Source organism: Pelophylax lessonae (genome assembly GCF_965119305.1).
Source record: "Pelophylax lessonae genome assembly, chromosome: 7".
NCBI classification, from domain to species: Eukaryota; Metazoa; Chordata; class Amphibia; order Anura; family Ranidae; genus Pelophylax; species Pelophylax lessonae.
Window position 1 is genome coordinate 115,375,274 of NC_138774.1, and position 15,239 is coordinate 115,390,512.

Consider the following 15,239-nt stretch of genomic DNA (forward strand, 5'->3'; position numbering starts at 1 on the left):
TATAGTGGTGCAGGGTATGGATCACCGATGCATTTCGCCTGTACAGCTTCTTCAGGGCAAAATAGGTGCCACAGATTCACAGAGGCTCATGGGGTTGTTAATAAAATCAATTCAAAAGATGGTCACACATATGCAAGGGCCAGTGGAGCATCCAAAGACAGTTGTAAATTGAATCAACCGCAAATGGAATCCAAATTCCTCAAATAGATTGAATATACATTGCCAAAGATGTGGTCAGTTTAGATCCATGACTGCCCAAACGGGGAGGGAAAATGTGGAAAGATGGCCGGGGCTCCTTAGGTCAAGTAAATTGATCCACAGATAAAACAAAACCCCAATCCTTCTGGGGACAAGATTGTCCCTAGAAGATCCCAGTTACAGCTATCACAGGGTGATGGGATTGCTAATGTGGACATAGATATCCTATACGGCAAAGAATTCAAGCCACTCCAGTGCCCAGCGACATATATAAGGGAGTTTTCAAAGCCCGTCTGGTCTGCTTGCACAGCAATCTCTATTATCCTTACCTAATTTTACTAAGCTCTGGAACCACTGCACTTTGAAAAGTGCAGGGTCTACTTACCTTTAGTAAATCAACCCCTGTGTGTCCAGAGGTAGATTAGATACTCCGCACATGTGTAAATGCATGTATTACCATGTATTTCACTAAATGGAGGCATGTGTGACAGCACTGGTGTTTGCTAACCTGTGCTATCATGAGGAGCGAGAAGATTCCTCAGCCCTGTTAAACTGAACTCCCAAGCAGTGCTGGACTACAGAACACCTCCACCTTATATTTTAGGGAAAGAGAAGAGAAAAATGAAGTGGTTAGTGTAGTAAGCTGGATCTAGGAAGTTAGGAGCACAATGGGTTTCTGGCAGGATCAGCAGGTATTTTTTGCACAGATATAATAAAATACTTTCAGTAGTATATTTACCAGACAAAAATGGATCAAATAATAGAAGTTCATTGTCAGTGTATATGCATATACTTTAACAAAAATGCTAAATATAGTAACATCTCTTTGGTTTTACTGTATAACACAAATTGGCCTCATTCATATTTTGTTTTTATACAGGAAAAGGCCCGAGTGGTGGAACCGTTGGACTATGAATTGGTCATTTCCCAGAGAAAGGCTCAGATCTTCAGCGATCCCCATAGAGATATGCTCATGTTCCCTATGGAGGATGTGTTTGTGAGTATTCTGCACTATACATTATGCACAGTATGTATTGGTTCTTTGTATTCTCTTTGGTAACACCATGGCCTTTTTGCATTTGGCATTACTTTTAAACAGATTTCTACAGTAGATCGCCAACACAGAACTATACAGTCAGCAGTACCAGAAGATGCAGAAGCTAAAGCCAAGAGCCTGTTTGTGAAGGAGGTATGTGAACAGTATGATAAATTCATATACAAGATTCACAATTTTTATCTGTTTCATTAAAGAATACTAGTAATTAATTGCTATGGTTTGCTACATTTTGTCTTATCTTAGGTTGTGTTTTGTCTTACTGTATAAAGGCCACTGTTTTCTTTTTTTTTTTAAATTTTATTTATTTATTATAATAAATGGAACAAAGGAGAAACTTCACAACATTATTCATATTTTCCGGTTATACAGTACAAACGTATACTTTCCATAAATACATAAACAAACTAAGAAAAACGTTTTTCATATTTAACTTGAACTTATTTATACTCTCCATCAGTATTCTCCGATGTCTCAAATAAGAAAATTTTTCTTTTTTTATATTCCTAATAAGTTCTAAAGAAGAGAAAGAGAAAAAAAAGAAAGAAAAGAAAGAAAGAAAAAAAAAAAAAAAAAAAAAAAAAAAAAGCAGGGGGGACAAGATAATTTTCCACAACTGTTTACACATTTATATTTTCGTTCATCACTCATTTATCCTTCCAAGATGAGAACACCACCACCCAGAAAATCTCTGACTCCATCTCACCTAATACAGACATCACCCCGTTCTTCCGAGCCTCTCTCTCTTCCCTCCTTTATCCAATGCCCGCCCACTCGACCCCTCTTCAAGATGCTCAGACATCAAGCAGGAGCAAGAAGTAGGACCCCCATCCCTCCTCCGTCCACTCCCATGTACCTTGATACTAAAGGGCCTCTAAAGCATTCCATCAGCGGTATTCTCCTTCTCCCCTCCCTTCCCCCAAAAGGAAAAAAAAAAAAAAAAAAAAAAAAAAAAAAAAAAAAAAAAAAAAGGGGGGAAAGGGGGGGCGAAGGGGATTTCTCCCCCTCCCCCTCTCCCCACCCCTATATCCATGTGTATGTATGTGTTCCCTTTTTCCCCTTCCTAACATCTCTCCCCTATAATCTCAGTGCCCTTAAGTGTCGTGCCTTCTAGTGATTAACTTAGTTGTGTTTAAATGATACCATCCCTTTCAGTGTCATGATCTGAAAAGAGAAAAAAAAAATAAAAAAAGAGGGGGGGGGGGTGGTTTCCCTTCCTTCCCTCCCTTTCCCTTGTGTGTTCTCTTCGTGCTTTTGTCGTGATAGTCCTATTCCCCTTTTTTTTCTTTTCTCCTCCCTCTTTTATATATTATATTCTGTGTATCCTAAGTCTATTTATGTGTGCCCTTTTACTTTACTGACGTCTTCCCCCTATTGTCTTAGTGCTCTACTAGTGACTTTCTCGGATTGTTTTATTACTACAATCCCTTTCAGTGTCATGTTCGTCCCCACGAAATCTTATTTGTGAACCTGTGCGTAAAATCAATCAATACCTCCTTCCCTTCTCTCCTAGGTAAAGGAGAGAAAAAAAAAAAAAAAAAAGAAAAAAACGACCCCACCGGGGGAGGGGGGGAAGGGATAGGAGAGAACAGGAGATTCCACTTACCCCCATGATCCCTTTTAAAAGTCCCCAAGCATGGCCTTCCCATCATCTGATGCTATAAACTGGTTCCACAATGCCCATTTTTTAATATATTGCTCATGCCCGTCTTGTGTTGAGAAAATCAGGTCTTCGAATTTGTTAATTTCCTCCACTTTATCCCTCCACATCTTAATGGTCGGGGGATTAGGATCTCGCCATCTCAATGGAATGCACGCCTTGGCCGAGTCCAATAAATGGCGTAAAATTGATCGTTTGTATTGTCTACCTGATATATCCGGCGCATGAAAAAGCATAAATATTGGATCGTCTGGTATTATTTGTTCAATAAATCTCTGTGCTACTTCTCTTATTTGTCTCCAGAACCCCTCCAACCTGGGGCATTTCCAAAAAATGTGTAATAAGGTCCCTTTTTCTTCCTGACATCTCCAACATTTTTCCGACGTCTGTGGCGAGATTGCATGGAGACGTGTCGGCGTATAATACCATCTAGATAATAATTTATAATTTGTCTCCTGCGTTCGTGTACAGATGGAAGATTTGAACGTGAATTTTATTATATGTTGTAATTGTTTAGTTGAAAATTTATGATTCAATTCTTTCTCCCATTTGTTAATATATTGGGGTCTGTATTCTGCATTTGGTGTGACTATCAGTGAGTAAGTCTTTGAAAGTACGTGTGATATCGTACCTGTTTGTAAACACATATTCTCAAAGAGGGTAGGTGTTTTATCAAACTCTTTAGGGAGGGGTAATGATTGTAAGAAGTGTGTCAATTGGAGTGCCCTCCAATGATCTAATCCGTACCTCCCTCCTTGAGTAATCAAAGTATTTACTGATACCCAGGCTCCTGACTCTATAAAATGAGAAGCCTGGAATATCCCCGCCCTCTTCAAGCTACAAAAATAGCTATCCTGATAGCCCGGGGTAAACTTTGGGTTTCCCAATATAGGTGTTAATGGCGAGTATTTTGTAGAAAGAGCTAATTTATTGAAAAGTTTAGCACATATCCGAATTGTTGTCCCCACTGTTGGGTGTCGCATCATATCTCGAGGCAATGTACCCATACACCATGGAGATCTATTCAATGGTATTTCACATTGCGCCTGTTCTATATTAGGCCAAATTTTGATCTCTGTGTGATGGCACCAATCTATAAATCTGCTCAAATGTGCTGCCTGATAATATTTTAAGAGATCTGGTACAGCTAATCCTCCCTTTTCTTTAGGCAAAGCGAGTAGAAGTTTCTGTATTCTTGGTCTCCGCTTGGCCCAAATAAATCTTGAGAATGCTATCTGTATCTGTCTAAAGTATCCAGATGGGATAGAAATGGGCAAAGCCTGAAGCAAATACAGGAACTTTGGTAGAATCGTCATTTTAAGTATATTGCACCTTCCAAACCAGGAACTCAGTCCCGTTTGCCATCTTCGCAATTGGTCGGAGATCTTACTCAATAGTGGTGGAAAATTAAGTGTATATACCTGGGAAGGTTCCGGGGGCAGCAGAGTCCCCAGGTATTTTAGAGCTACCTTAGTCCATTTTAAATTAAAGTTTGTATGCAATAATGTTGTGAGTGATGGAGGTGTTCCTATTCCCATAGCCTCAGATTTGCTTAAGTTAATCTTTAAATTTGATAATACTCCATAATGACGAAATTCCTGTAATAGGTTTGGGAGAGAAATTAAGGGTTTAGTAATAGTAAATAACATATCATCTGCATATGCTGAAAGCTTCTGTTGTGTTCCTGCCGTTATTATGCCACTAATGTCAGGATTATTCCGAATGGTACAAAGAAAGGGCTCTAACGTAAGCGTAAATAAAAGAGGGGATAATGGGCAGCCCTGTCTTGTTCCATTTGAGATCCTGAACTCCTCCGACAATACCCCGTTCGCCTTAACCCGGGCTGTAGGGGCGGAGTACAGTTGTAATATCCAGTCTCTCATCCTATGACCAACCCCTATGTATTGCAATACATTAAACATGAACTTCCAGCTTACCCGGTCGAAGGCTTTTTCTGCGTCCGTTCCCACGAAGGCACTTGCCTGTTTAGATTCGTGTGCCAGATGCAGAAGATTTAAAGCCTTCACCGTGTTGTCCCGTGCCTCTCGGGTGGGTACAAAGCCCACCTGGTCCAAATGTATCAAAGAAGGTAGGTAATTTTGTAATCTGGTGGCAATAATTTTTGAAAAAAGTTTCAGATCAACGTTGAGTAATGATATAGGCCTGTAACTGGGGCATGCTGTTGGATCTTTTCCTTCTTTTGGGAGTACCGATATATGTGCACGTAACATATCTCTGTGTAAAGGTGAGTTTAAACTCGATTCATTAAACAGATCAATCATCCGTTGGCCTAAGATTGAAAAAAAGGTCTTGTAATAATATATTGGTAATCCGTCTGGCCCTGGCGCTTTCCCTGCCTTAGTATTTTTAATTGCTATCTGCAGTTCCCCTAGTGATATTTTGGCTGACAAATCTTCCCTCGCCTCTTCCGGCAGACTGGGCATACCAGACTTGGCGAGGTAATTAACCATCTCCTCTGAGGTCACAGGCTGTTCTTTCAGATTATAAAGTGATCGGTAGTAATTTCGGAATTCTTTTACTATGTCCTCGGGTTTTTCAATTTTTTGACCTGTTGAAGTTATAAGTTTTGGGATATAGGCCCTCTTTCTTGTGTCTCCTATGGTGCGTGCTAACATCCTCCCACATTTATCTCCCGATTCATATACTGCCTTGCGGCCTCTCTGGAGTGCAACTTTAGCTTTATATTGCATAAGATCTACTACTTGTCTACGTATAATGGTTAATTCCTTCAATCTTTCATCATTGGGGGCGTGTTTGTGTCTTGATTCCAAATCATGTAATGTTTGAAGGAGTCGTGTCATCTGCTGTGTCCGGAGTTTCTTTAGCCGTGCACCATGCTTGATAAGAATTCCCCTGATCACAGCCTTATGGGCCTCCCATATTACTCCCATACCTGTCTCCCCATCTACGTTTGTGTGGAAATATGATTGAAGTTCTCTTTCTATCTCTGTAACCACGGTTTCATCTTGTAGAAGACTCGTATTCATGGACCATGTCTGTGACCTAGTAAGTGGGGTCTCTTGTAATTTATATATGAGTGTCAATGGTGCGTGATCTGACCATGTTATGGACCCTATCTCCACCGACTGTACTGAATGTAATTGTGCATGTGGAATGAGAAAGTAATCTAACCTGGAGTATACTGCAAATGGAGGTGAGAAGTATGTAAAATCCTTCTCCCCCGCATGTAATAACCGCCATATATCGATCAATTGTGCCCTGTATAGTTGTGTCGCAATCTTTTTCCTGATTCTAGGTGGCACTGAGGAGGTACCCGATGATGTGTCCTCTGATGGAATCAGAGGCAGATTTAAATCCCCTCCCAAGATCAATTGACCTTCCTTAAACTCTTGAAGTAGTTCCAAACTTCTTGTCAGAAAGATGTCTTGTTGGCTATTCGGGGCATATATGGAGGCCAAGGTCACTTTAACATTTCCTATATTTCCTTTTAAAAAAAGGAATCTACCTTCTGGATCTGCATTAACTTGGGAACATGTCCACGGCACTTGTCCAGATATCATTATAGACACTCCCTTGGTTCTACTATTCAAGCTAGTAGAGTGGTAAATCAAAGGGTAGAACCTATTTCTGAGTAGTGGTGTTCTCACTTCTTTAAAGTGGGTCTCTTGTATATATGCTATGTCAATGTGTGAACTTTTTAAATCTGAAAACAACATCCTTCGCTTCTCTGGGATATTTAACCCCTTAGCATTTAATGAACAAATTCTTATGGTATCCATGTTGTGGATTTAAACAATTAGGAATAAAGGAAAAAATAAGTTAACAAAAAAGGTGAGGAGAAAGAGAAAAAAAAAAAAAAGAAAAAAAAAAAAAAAAAAAAAAAAAAAAGAAAAAAAAAGAAAAAACAGAAGCAAAAGAAAAAACAAGGGGGATAAGAAAAAAGAAGAGAAAAATAATTCCCTCTCCCTCTCTTTTCCCCAAAAATGAGGCGTTTTAGGCATCCGCTGGTCAAAGACCTTTAATCCGGACGCGTGCCTCAAGGGAGCGATGGTTGAAGACGGCCACTGAGGAGTCTCCGGTCCCTCCCCCCCCCCCCCGACCCGACTTTCCCCTTTCGGGGTTTTTAAACAAAATATGCGTTAAATCTATATTTTATTTTTCTTATTGCTATTACCATCTTATTTATCATCAACATTTTACCCTGTGCGCTTTCATCCCCTGTCTTTGTGGGGAGTGGGACCAACAGGATGATGGAAAGAGGAGAGAAAAAAAAAAAAAAAAAAAAAAAAAAAAAAAAAAAAGGGAAAGGGAAAAGGGGGGGGGGGGGATTGGGTGACGGGGCCCAGAAGGGGAATCAAAGAGAATGATGGTGAGGAAGGTCAGAGTGGGGCATTGCATAACCCTAGTAAGAATTAAAAATTGTATAGTTATGTCTTTTTCTTTATAAAGACTCCCTTTTTACATTCTGTTAATCTATCTGGGCTATTTATACTTTTAACAAAAGTCTCGCCCTAGTAATTTCTAAGCCTTAACACTGCTGCTTAGTCATACACCCTCCTGCTCCAGGTCCTGGCTACTTGGTCAGTGGGTATGATGGACAGCCTCGATGACCCAATATCAGAAATGTCCATGCACCCTCAGAGGTCTGTATTTGATTCATGCTCTCCAAAATAAAAGTATATTGTGCATTCATACTCAAATAGAGAACAGGAATCAACACAAACAAGGAAGTAAGCTCAGAAAAAACCCATTCTGCTTCTAACATTACTTTTTCAGGTTTAGGCTGCATTTATGAACAACATGTTCCTTTCTGCAGCCACTTGCCCTTTCAATTGTTTTCACGAATGTGATACTTTGTAAGTCACAGAAAAGTGCAGTTCCAGAAATACAACCTTCCAATGCCTATTTAACCCTACTGAAAATAACACCCATAAACAGTTAAAGAAAAAAAAAAAAAAATGTATATATATATATATAATAATCAAATAAAGTGATTCCACCATCCACCCAAGCGAGCTAAATGAAGGCATCCCCCCCAACTGTGACATTGCTCTCGGACAGCAGGACTCGGCGCTGTCAGAATGCGCAGATCAGTGTCTGCAGTTGCTGATCAGAGAAAAAAAAAAAAAAAAACTTTTTCCCACATGTCCCTCCTACAGAAGCCGGTCAAATGACCATCCTCCGTCCCAAGGGGACAGCCATACACTGATGGAAATCCGGCCGATTACCACTGAACCGGTCGAATCCCAATCAGTGTGCGGCCAGCTTACCTTTAATAAGTACTACCACATAAAAACTGTCGGAAAGAATTGGAAGGTCCAGCTACAATGCCTTGTTTCCACTGAGCTTTACGGCCCGGAACTGTACACCCTGATCAGGCCTGCCCCTCCACCGCCAACAGCACCCCAGCCCAACAGTGCAGCCCCGCCCCGCTGGCACGATACCAATGCACCCGGTACCCCAACAAATGGGCCCCAAAAAAAAAAAAAGCGGCTTAGCACAGCTCGGAATCAGGGTATACATCTCTCGGCAGCGGAAACTGCAAAAATTGCGCTCCGCCCCTCTCAGTGGGAATGAGAGATAGGTGTTCTAAAAAAAAAAAAAAAAAAAAAAAAAAAAAAAAAAAAAAAAAATAAAAATCTGAATAGTTGCTCTAGACCCCTGGTGCCCAACCTGCTGCCCCCTGACACTTATACGGCCCTTAAGGCCAGCAGTCTGTTTTTCCCCTCTGTCCTGCAATAGCAGTGCTTTCTATTCATCGCATGTAAAAGGTGCTCTTAGTCTATTTCTCCTGAAACATCTCCCCAGTCTACAACAACTCTATATAGCATATATACAGCCTCTGACCATATTCTATAACAAGCCATCGGAGCCGACCCACCAAAACCGGAGGGCGAGAAACCCGGCCCAGCCCCGCACAGAAACCAATCAGCCTCCAGTTTTATTTTTCTTAATTAAAAAAGGCTGAAGTTAGAAGCCGACTGGCCACCATGCGCACCTGCACCAGGCTCCGCACCCCCCAGTCCCAGCAAATCAACACCACAGTCCCCGACCATCTCCCCATGCCCGTCCCCAGTCTCTGCCAACCCCCAGCAGCACCAAACTTCCCCGTCCCAATCTCTCCCTCCCCCCCCCCCCCAGATCACATACAGTCCGATCATCAGACAACTCCCCCTCTTCTACATTTAACTTTTCACTGATGCTGTCCCACCTTGAAGTGTCCTCTTCATCCTTCTCCCCTCCCTCCCGCGATGGCAGTATTCTTCAAGTCCTGTTAATCTTATCAGTTATCAGCCCCTCATATCAGTCTAGTTCCATATCCAAGGGCAACAAACTGACTTAAAATCTCCTCACCTCCATTCCACCCCACTCCCCCCGATTCCAAAGACTTGCTTTACTCATGATAGTCTCGGGTTCCATAGTTACGATAAACAGTGTGATACTTTTGCAAAAGGTATAGTTTATCGGATTAAAGTTATGACTCACGCGACCCATCCGCCAGCTCCGCTTGGGGTTCCACCTGTTGCCTTTGAGGATGGTTGTTATGATCTCTATGAGATGTCTCTTCCCTCTGTCTTCCTTCTGTGCGGAGTGGTGTGGTCAGCCAGTCCTGAATCTGGATAGGATTCACTCCTATGAAGGCAAAAAAAGCTGGTAACTCTGATGGCTTCCTCAACGTGAATGCGCGGGTGCCTTTCCGTAAAAATACTGCCAGAGGGTATCCCCATCGGTATGTGCACCCTTCACGCCGAGCAACATCTAAAACTGGGCGGAGAATGGCTCTGCGTTGTAATGTTGCTTTTGATAAATCTGGCAGGATTTTAATAGCCACGCCGTCTAGGTCAACTGTCTTCAGATCCCATGCTTTCCGTAATATTGCTTCTTTTTGAGTATAGTGATGCACTCTGCATATCACATCCCTCGGTCTGTCTGGGTTGATAGATCTAGGTCCCAGGGCTCTATGGACTCTGTCCAATTCGATTGTCTCTGGTGTAGTCGAGCCCAAAACTTTTTGGAAGATGGCCGCCACTGTCTCCTGCATAACCTCTCTTCCTATGGTTTCTGATATGCCTCTGATCCGTAAGTTATTTCGTCTACTCCTGTCCTCTATTTCTTCCAGGTGGAGTTGGACAGAAATAGCTGTGCTGGCAGATTCTCTCTGTGCTTCTTCCAATGCTGTTACTCTTGCTTCCAATACAGCTGCTGATTGCTCACCTGCCTGTATCCTCTCTGAAGCTGCCTGTACATCAGCCTTCACCGCCTGCAGATCCCGCCGATGTGTTTCTTCAATACGGAGCACTAGTGACTCTATCTCCGAACGAGTCGGGAGAGCCCTTAATAGTGCACTGATCTCTGAGTCTGTTTGATTTTGCGGTGTCTGTGTTTGAAGGTCTGCAGTTACTGATCCAGGAGAGGTAGCCATCGTGGGGATAGGAGCCGTGTTTGCCATAGGTGTCTCAGAGTGGCTCAGCTCTCTCTCTCCCCCCTCCTCCCTTCTGCTGTCTTCCGATAGGGTAGTGCCCGAATCCGCCCCGCTTGCCTGTTGAGGTGTTCGGAAGAATTGGGATATCGCCTCCCCTTTCCTCCTTTTGCCTGGTGTGCGGGCAGTGGAGCGCGTCCCACGCTTTCCTCCTCTCTCTTTGCCGGGGGTCATGCCGGAGTACTACGCTGTAAGTTGTCGGGTCCGGCGAGGTAAGGTCCGGAGCTCGTTGTCTCAGAGCGTCCTCACGTGGCCATGTTCAGACCCCGCCCCCGGAACTTCCAGGCCACTGTTTTCTAATCATTGGTTGCAGTAGTGGTGAAGTGTGGGAAAAGCGTGGGAGGATTGAATCAGGGACAAGGGTGGGGCAGAAGGGGTAGCTACCCTTGGCGCAGCGTTTTCAGGTGTATGTGTTTGGGAGGCCTCCATAGTCAGCTGCGCCCTCCCTATCACATGCGTGCCCTGCCTGGCTGGTCCACAGCTATTCACAATCAGCGCAAGGAGAGAGGCAGAGAACACATAGCAAGAAGGTCCCAGAATGTCACTGCCCGATTCTGGGTCCACATGAAACCTGATTGGTGGACTTCGAGCTGAGCAGTAACACTGAGTTGGTAGGAATTGGAAATGGGATCCCAGCTACAGAAGATGATCAAGAACACAGCACAGAAGAGAGGGGTGCAGTTTGGCATCTTCGCCCTGGGGACTGGCATTGATGTGGGTTCACTTTGTGAGAGAGGCCAAATTGTCAGTACAAGGTGTTGGTAGGTGATATAATTTGCTAGATGATGCTAACTCCAGGCCTTGAGGACAGAGAGCAGTATGGGGAGGATACACAGGTCATTTCAGAATAGGAAAAGGTATAGTGCTCCCAGGACCCCCAATTTTTGGCAATTTTCTGTACACTTTTTGGTATTGTATGGCCTGATGCACTAAACAAAACAAAGATGAAAAAGAAAAGCCCTTTGCAGAAAAACTATGCTCACTTTACATATTTCAAGCTAATGTTTAGAGTAAGTTGAACCCTGTTATGGCGATTTCTACCACATCACTTATTCGCTTAATGATAAATGTAATAAGTGACTACAACCTTTTGTCTATATAAGAATCTAGCCAATGCTGTTGCGGCTATTACCAAAAAAATCAATAACAAATGATAACTAATGTGCTAAAAAATAAAGATCCAATTTAATTTTACAGAAAATAAACTTTTGATTATTCAATTACCAATATTCAAATATAACAAGATGATAAAAGCAGTGATGTTACAAGTACAGTGTTGCCAATGGACAAAGAAAGTTGCAGTAAAAAGGTACACAGAACAATAGGGTTACATTACACGGAAAAACCTTACGTCCCTGTCGTGTCCAGAGATTAAGAAAAAGAAGAGAGTTTGTCTTGCTTTTTTATACCCCCCTTTCCCCACTCCCACCCATCTAGGTAGAGACACTCCCTACCATATATGAACGGGGGGGGGGGGGGTATTCTTAGCCTTACACAGAATCTTAATACAGGTCCTCTTTAATACACCAGCTGCCATTTACACCTGTACCATGCCTGCAGCACTGCATCTCCTGTAGTATGCCCGCAGCCCCGCATTCCCCTGTACCATGTCCGCAGCCCCGCATTCCCCTGTACCATGCCCGCAGCCCCGCATTCCCCTGTACCATGCCCGCAGCCCCGCATTCCCCTGTACCATGCCCGCAGCCCCGCATTCCCCTGTACCATGCGCGCAGCCCCGCATTCCCTGTACCATGCGCGCAGCCCCGCATTCCCCTGTACCATGCGCGCAGCCCCACATTCCCCTGTACCATGCGCGCAGCCCCGCATTCCCCTGTACCATGCGCGCAGCCCCGCATTCCCCTGTACCATGCGCGCAGCCCCGCATTCCCCAGTACCATGCGCGCAGCCCCGCATTCCCCAGTACCATGCGCGCAGCCCCGCATTCTCCAGTACCATGCGCGCAGCCCCGCATTCTCCAGTACCATGCGCGCAGCCCCGCATTCTCCAGTACCATGCGCGCAGCCCCCGCTCAGTCAGCCATATGTTCTAGCGCCCGTTAATTTAACGGGCTTAATGTCTAGTTCCTAATAAATAGGGAGGGAACAACACTAAGTAAGCAGACCACATTACCTCCAAATTATTTTTGTCTCTTCATCTTCTGACTTTTTATTGATGATAGCTATACTACATCTACAATGTCTTGTCACATAGAGCCTTCTATGGGACTGTAAGCAATTCCATCAACTTCTATATTTAGTTATTATTTCAGGTTTAGAGAAAAAATATAGCGGTAAGCAGTTGAGAATTGAAATCAATTTTCAGTGTCTTTATTAAAAACCTTTTTAACAGTTAGGATTTTTCTAAATTCAATAATAAAAACAATAATGTTCAATGTTCTTGTGCTGTAAAGTATTCATTATTCGGAAGTGATTGTGAGAGAAAGTTTAGTGTCTCTTCAGTTATTTACTACGTATATATTGCATGTTTTCAGTGCATAAAATACTACAGCTCGGACTGGAAAGTGGTGAACTACAAATTTGAGGAGTACTCAGGGGACTTTCGAGCCTTGCCCTGGTGAGTTCTGTTTACTGAATGTAAAACGCAATGAAAATGATCTATTTTCTTTATTTACGATGTGAAAGATTAGATAAAGGTTCAGTCATTTATGTTTTAGTATTTATATGTTTCAGTATCTATAACCTCCCCCCCCCCCCCCCCCCACTCTCTCGTGGCAGCTCTTTTGGTGTGTCCTAAGGCCAGGAGGTGGAATGGACTACCCAATCATGTGATAATTGTGATTGGCTGCCACAACCTCCTGCCAGCTCCTAATCATAAACAGAGACCAGGAGCTGCATGTGATAGCTAGATCATCGTGTCTGGAGCGTGCAATGTACACACTCTGATCAAAGAAACCTTGGTCCCAATAGATGCATAAGTGCGGTGTGTGGGTGCTAAGGCACTCCCTGCTGCTGTACATATAAATGATGTGATCAGCAAGAGATTATTTTTCTCTGGTATTTTACGGGCTGAGCTTAAAGAGGTTGTAAAGTATTTTTTTTTTTTAAACTAAAATAAAAAAGATGTTATACTTACCTGCTCTGTGCAAGGATATTGCACAGAGTGACCAAGAAGTTCTTCTGGGGCCCCCCAATGACGCTTTCTGCTCCGCCACTACCTATGGGGACACACATAAAGGCACAATCCCGAGCCAAACTGTGTGCTTCCATAGACATACACAGCATGCATGGCTCGGCCCCACCCTCCGCTCTCTCCTCACTGGGTTTGACTGACAGCAGCGGGAGCCAATGACTCCCACTGCTCTCAGCCAAACTTGTACAAGTAGGGAGAGAGGGCAGAAGACCTGCAGTCAGGCACAGCGCTGGATTGATGTAGGTAAGTATTTAGAGAATAGGCAGGGAGGATTAGCAACTGGGAAGCCTTTTAACCTTAATGCATTGAAAACCTTTTAACTTAAGACATGTTTTAACATGTCATACATAAGAAAACCTTTTTCTGACTTCCTTTTATGTTCTTGGATTTGAAGATGATGTAAGGTATACTGTGCAGTACATATACAGGGACTGCCTTTGGAAATTATAAAAGGCATGTGATAATAAGTGGAACAACGTTGGGGTGTGGATCACAGCAGCCAATCAAAATAAAATTTTCCTTCTGTGGGAGAATGAAACAAGGAATATAATGATGTCATGGGTTCCACTCAGGTTTCTTTACAGTGATATTTTGTTCCATTTGCAAAGTTCGGATCACCCATGGCAGACAGAAAAATATAAATTGGCTAGATTTTGGTCTCTGCATTGAAGGGGGCACGTATGCTGGTCTATGCATTGAAGGGGGACACGCACGCTGGTCTCTGCATTGAAGGGGGCACACACGCTGGTCTCTGCATTGAAGGGGGCACGCATGCTGGTCTCTGCATTGAAGAAGGCAAGCATGCTGGTCTCTGCATTGAAGGGAGCACGCACGCTGGTCTCTGCATTGAAGGGGGCACGCACGATGGTCTCTGCATTGAAGTGGGCACGCTGGTCTCTGCATTGAAAGGGGGCTCGCTGGTCTCTGCATTGAAAGGGGGCATGCACGATGGTCTCTGCATTGAAAGGGGGCACGCATGATGGTCTCTGCATTGAAAGGGGGCACGCACGATGGTCTTTGCATTGAAAGGGGGCATGCACGATGGTCTCTGCATTGAAGGGGGCACGCTGGTCTCTGCATTGAAGGGGGCACGCCGGTCAATGCATTGAAAGGGGGCACGCTGGTCACTGTTTTGAAGGGGGCACGCTGGTCACTGTTTTGAAGGGGGCACGCTGGTCACTGTGCATTGAAAGGGGGCACGCTGGTCACTGTGCATTGAAAGGGGCACGCTGGTCACTGCATTGAAGGGGGCAGGCTGGACACTGTGCATTGAAAGGGGACACGCTGGTCTCTTTGCATTGAAAGGGGGCACGCTGGTCTCTCTGCATTGAAAGGGGGCACGCTGGTCACTGCATTGAAAGGGGGCACGCTGGTCACTCTGCATTGAAAGGGGGCACACTATAACTTAATTACTGAAGGCCCCTTTCACACTTTTGTGACCTCTCAAAGTCACGCCCTTTTTTCTACAGCGTTTTTTGCCATCTACTCTTGGTCCGGCCCCCGGGTCCAATATATGAACCCATTGTGGCCCTCGAGTCAAAAAGTTTGCCCACCCCTGGGTAGAAGGACGTGGCATAGTCATGTAAAATATTATGAAATTATGAATACAGTAAATCTAAAAAAGTTGAACATTTAAAGAAAGTTCAGAAAATGTATCACTGGTAAAAATTGTGAAAAATTTTCTTTGAGACACTTACAGAATTGCTGGAACCATA

At 43.7% G+C, this 15,239-nt stretch overlaps 1 protein-coding gene across 2 annotated transcripts in view; it reads left to right on the forward strand.

Annotated features, from left to right (window-relative positions):
* Positions 1–15,239, forward strand: part of DOCK11 (dedicator of cytokinesis 11) — a 537,932-nt gene that overhangs the window by 45,036 nt on the left and 477,657 nt on the right. For both annotated transcript variants that reach the window (XM_082263555.1, XM_082263556.1), the window contains exons 2-4: positions 1,079–1,195; positions 1,298–1,387; positions 12,866–12,948. In XM_082263555.1, coding sequence (XP_082119681.1) covers positions 1,079–1,195; positions 1,298–1,387; positions 12,866–12,948 — 290 coding nt within the window. The remainder of the gene's footprint in view (positions 1–1,078; positions 1,196–1,297; positions 1,388–12,865; positions 12,949–15,239) is intronic.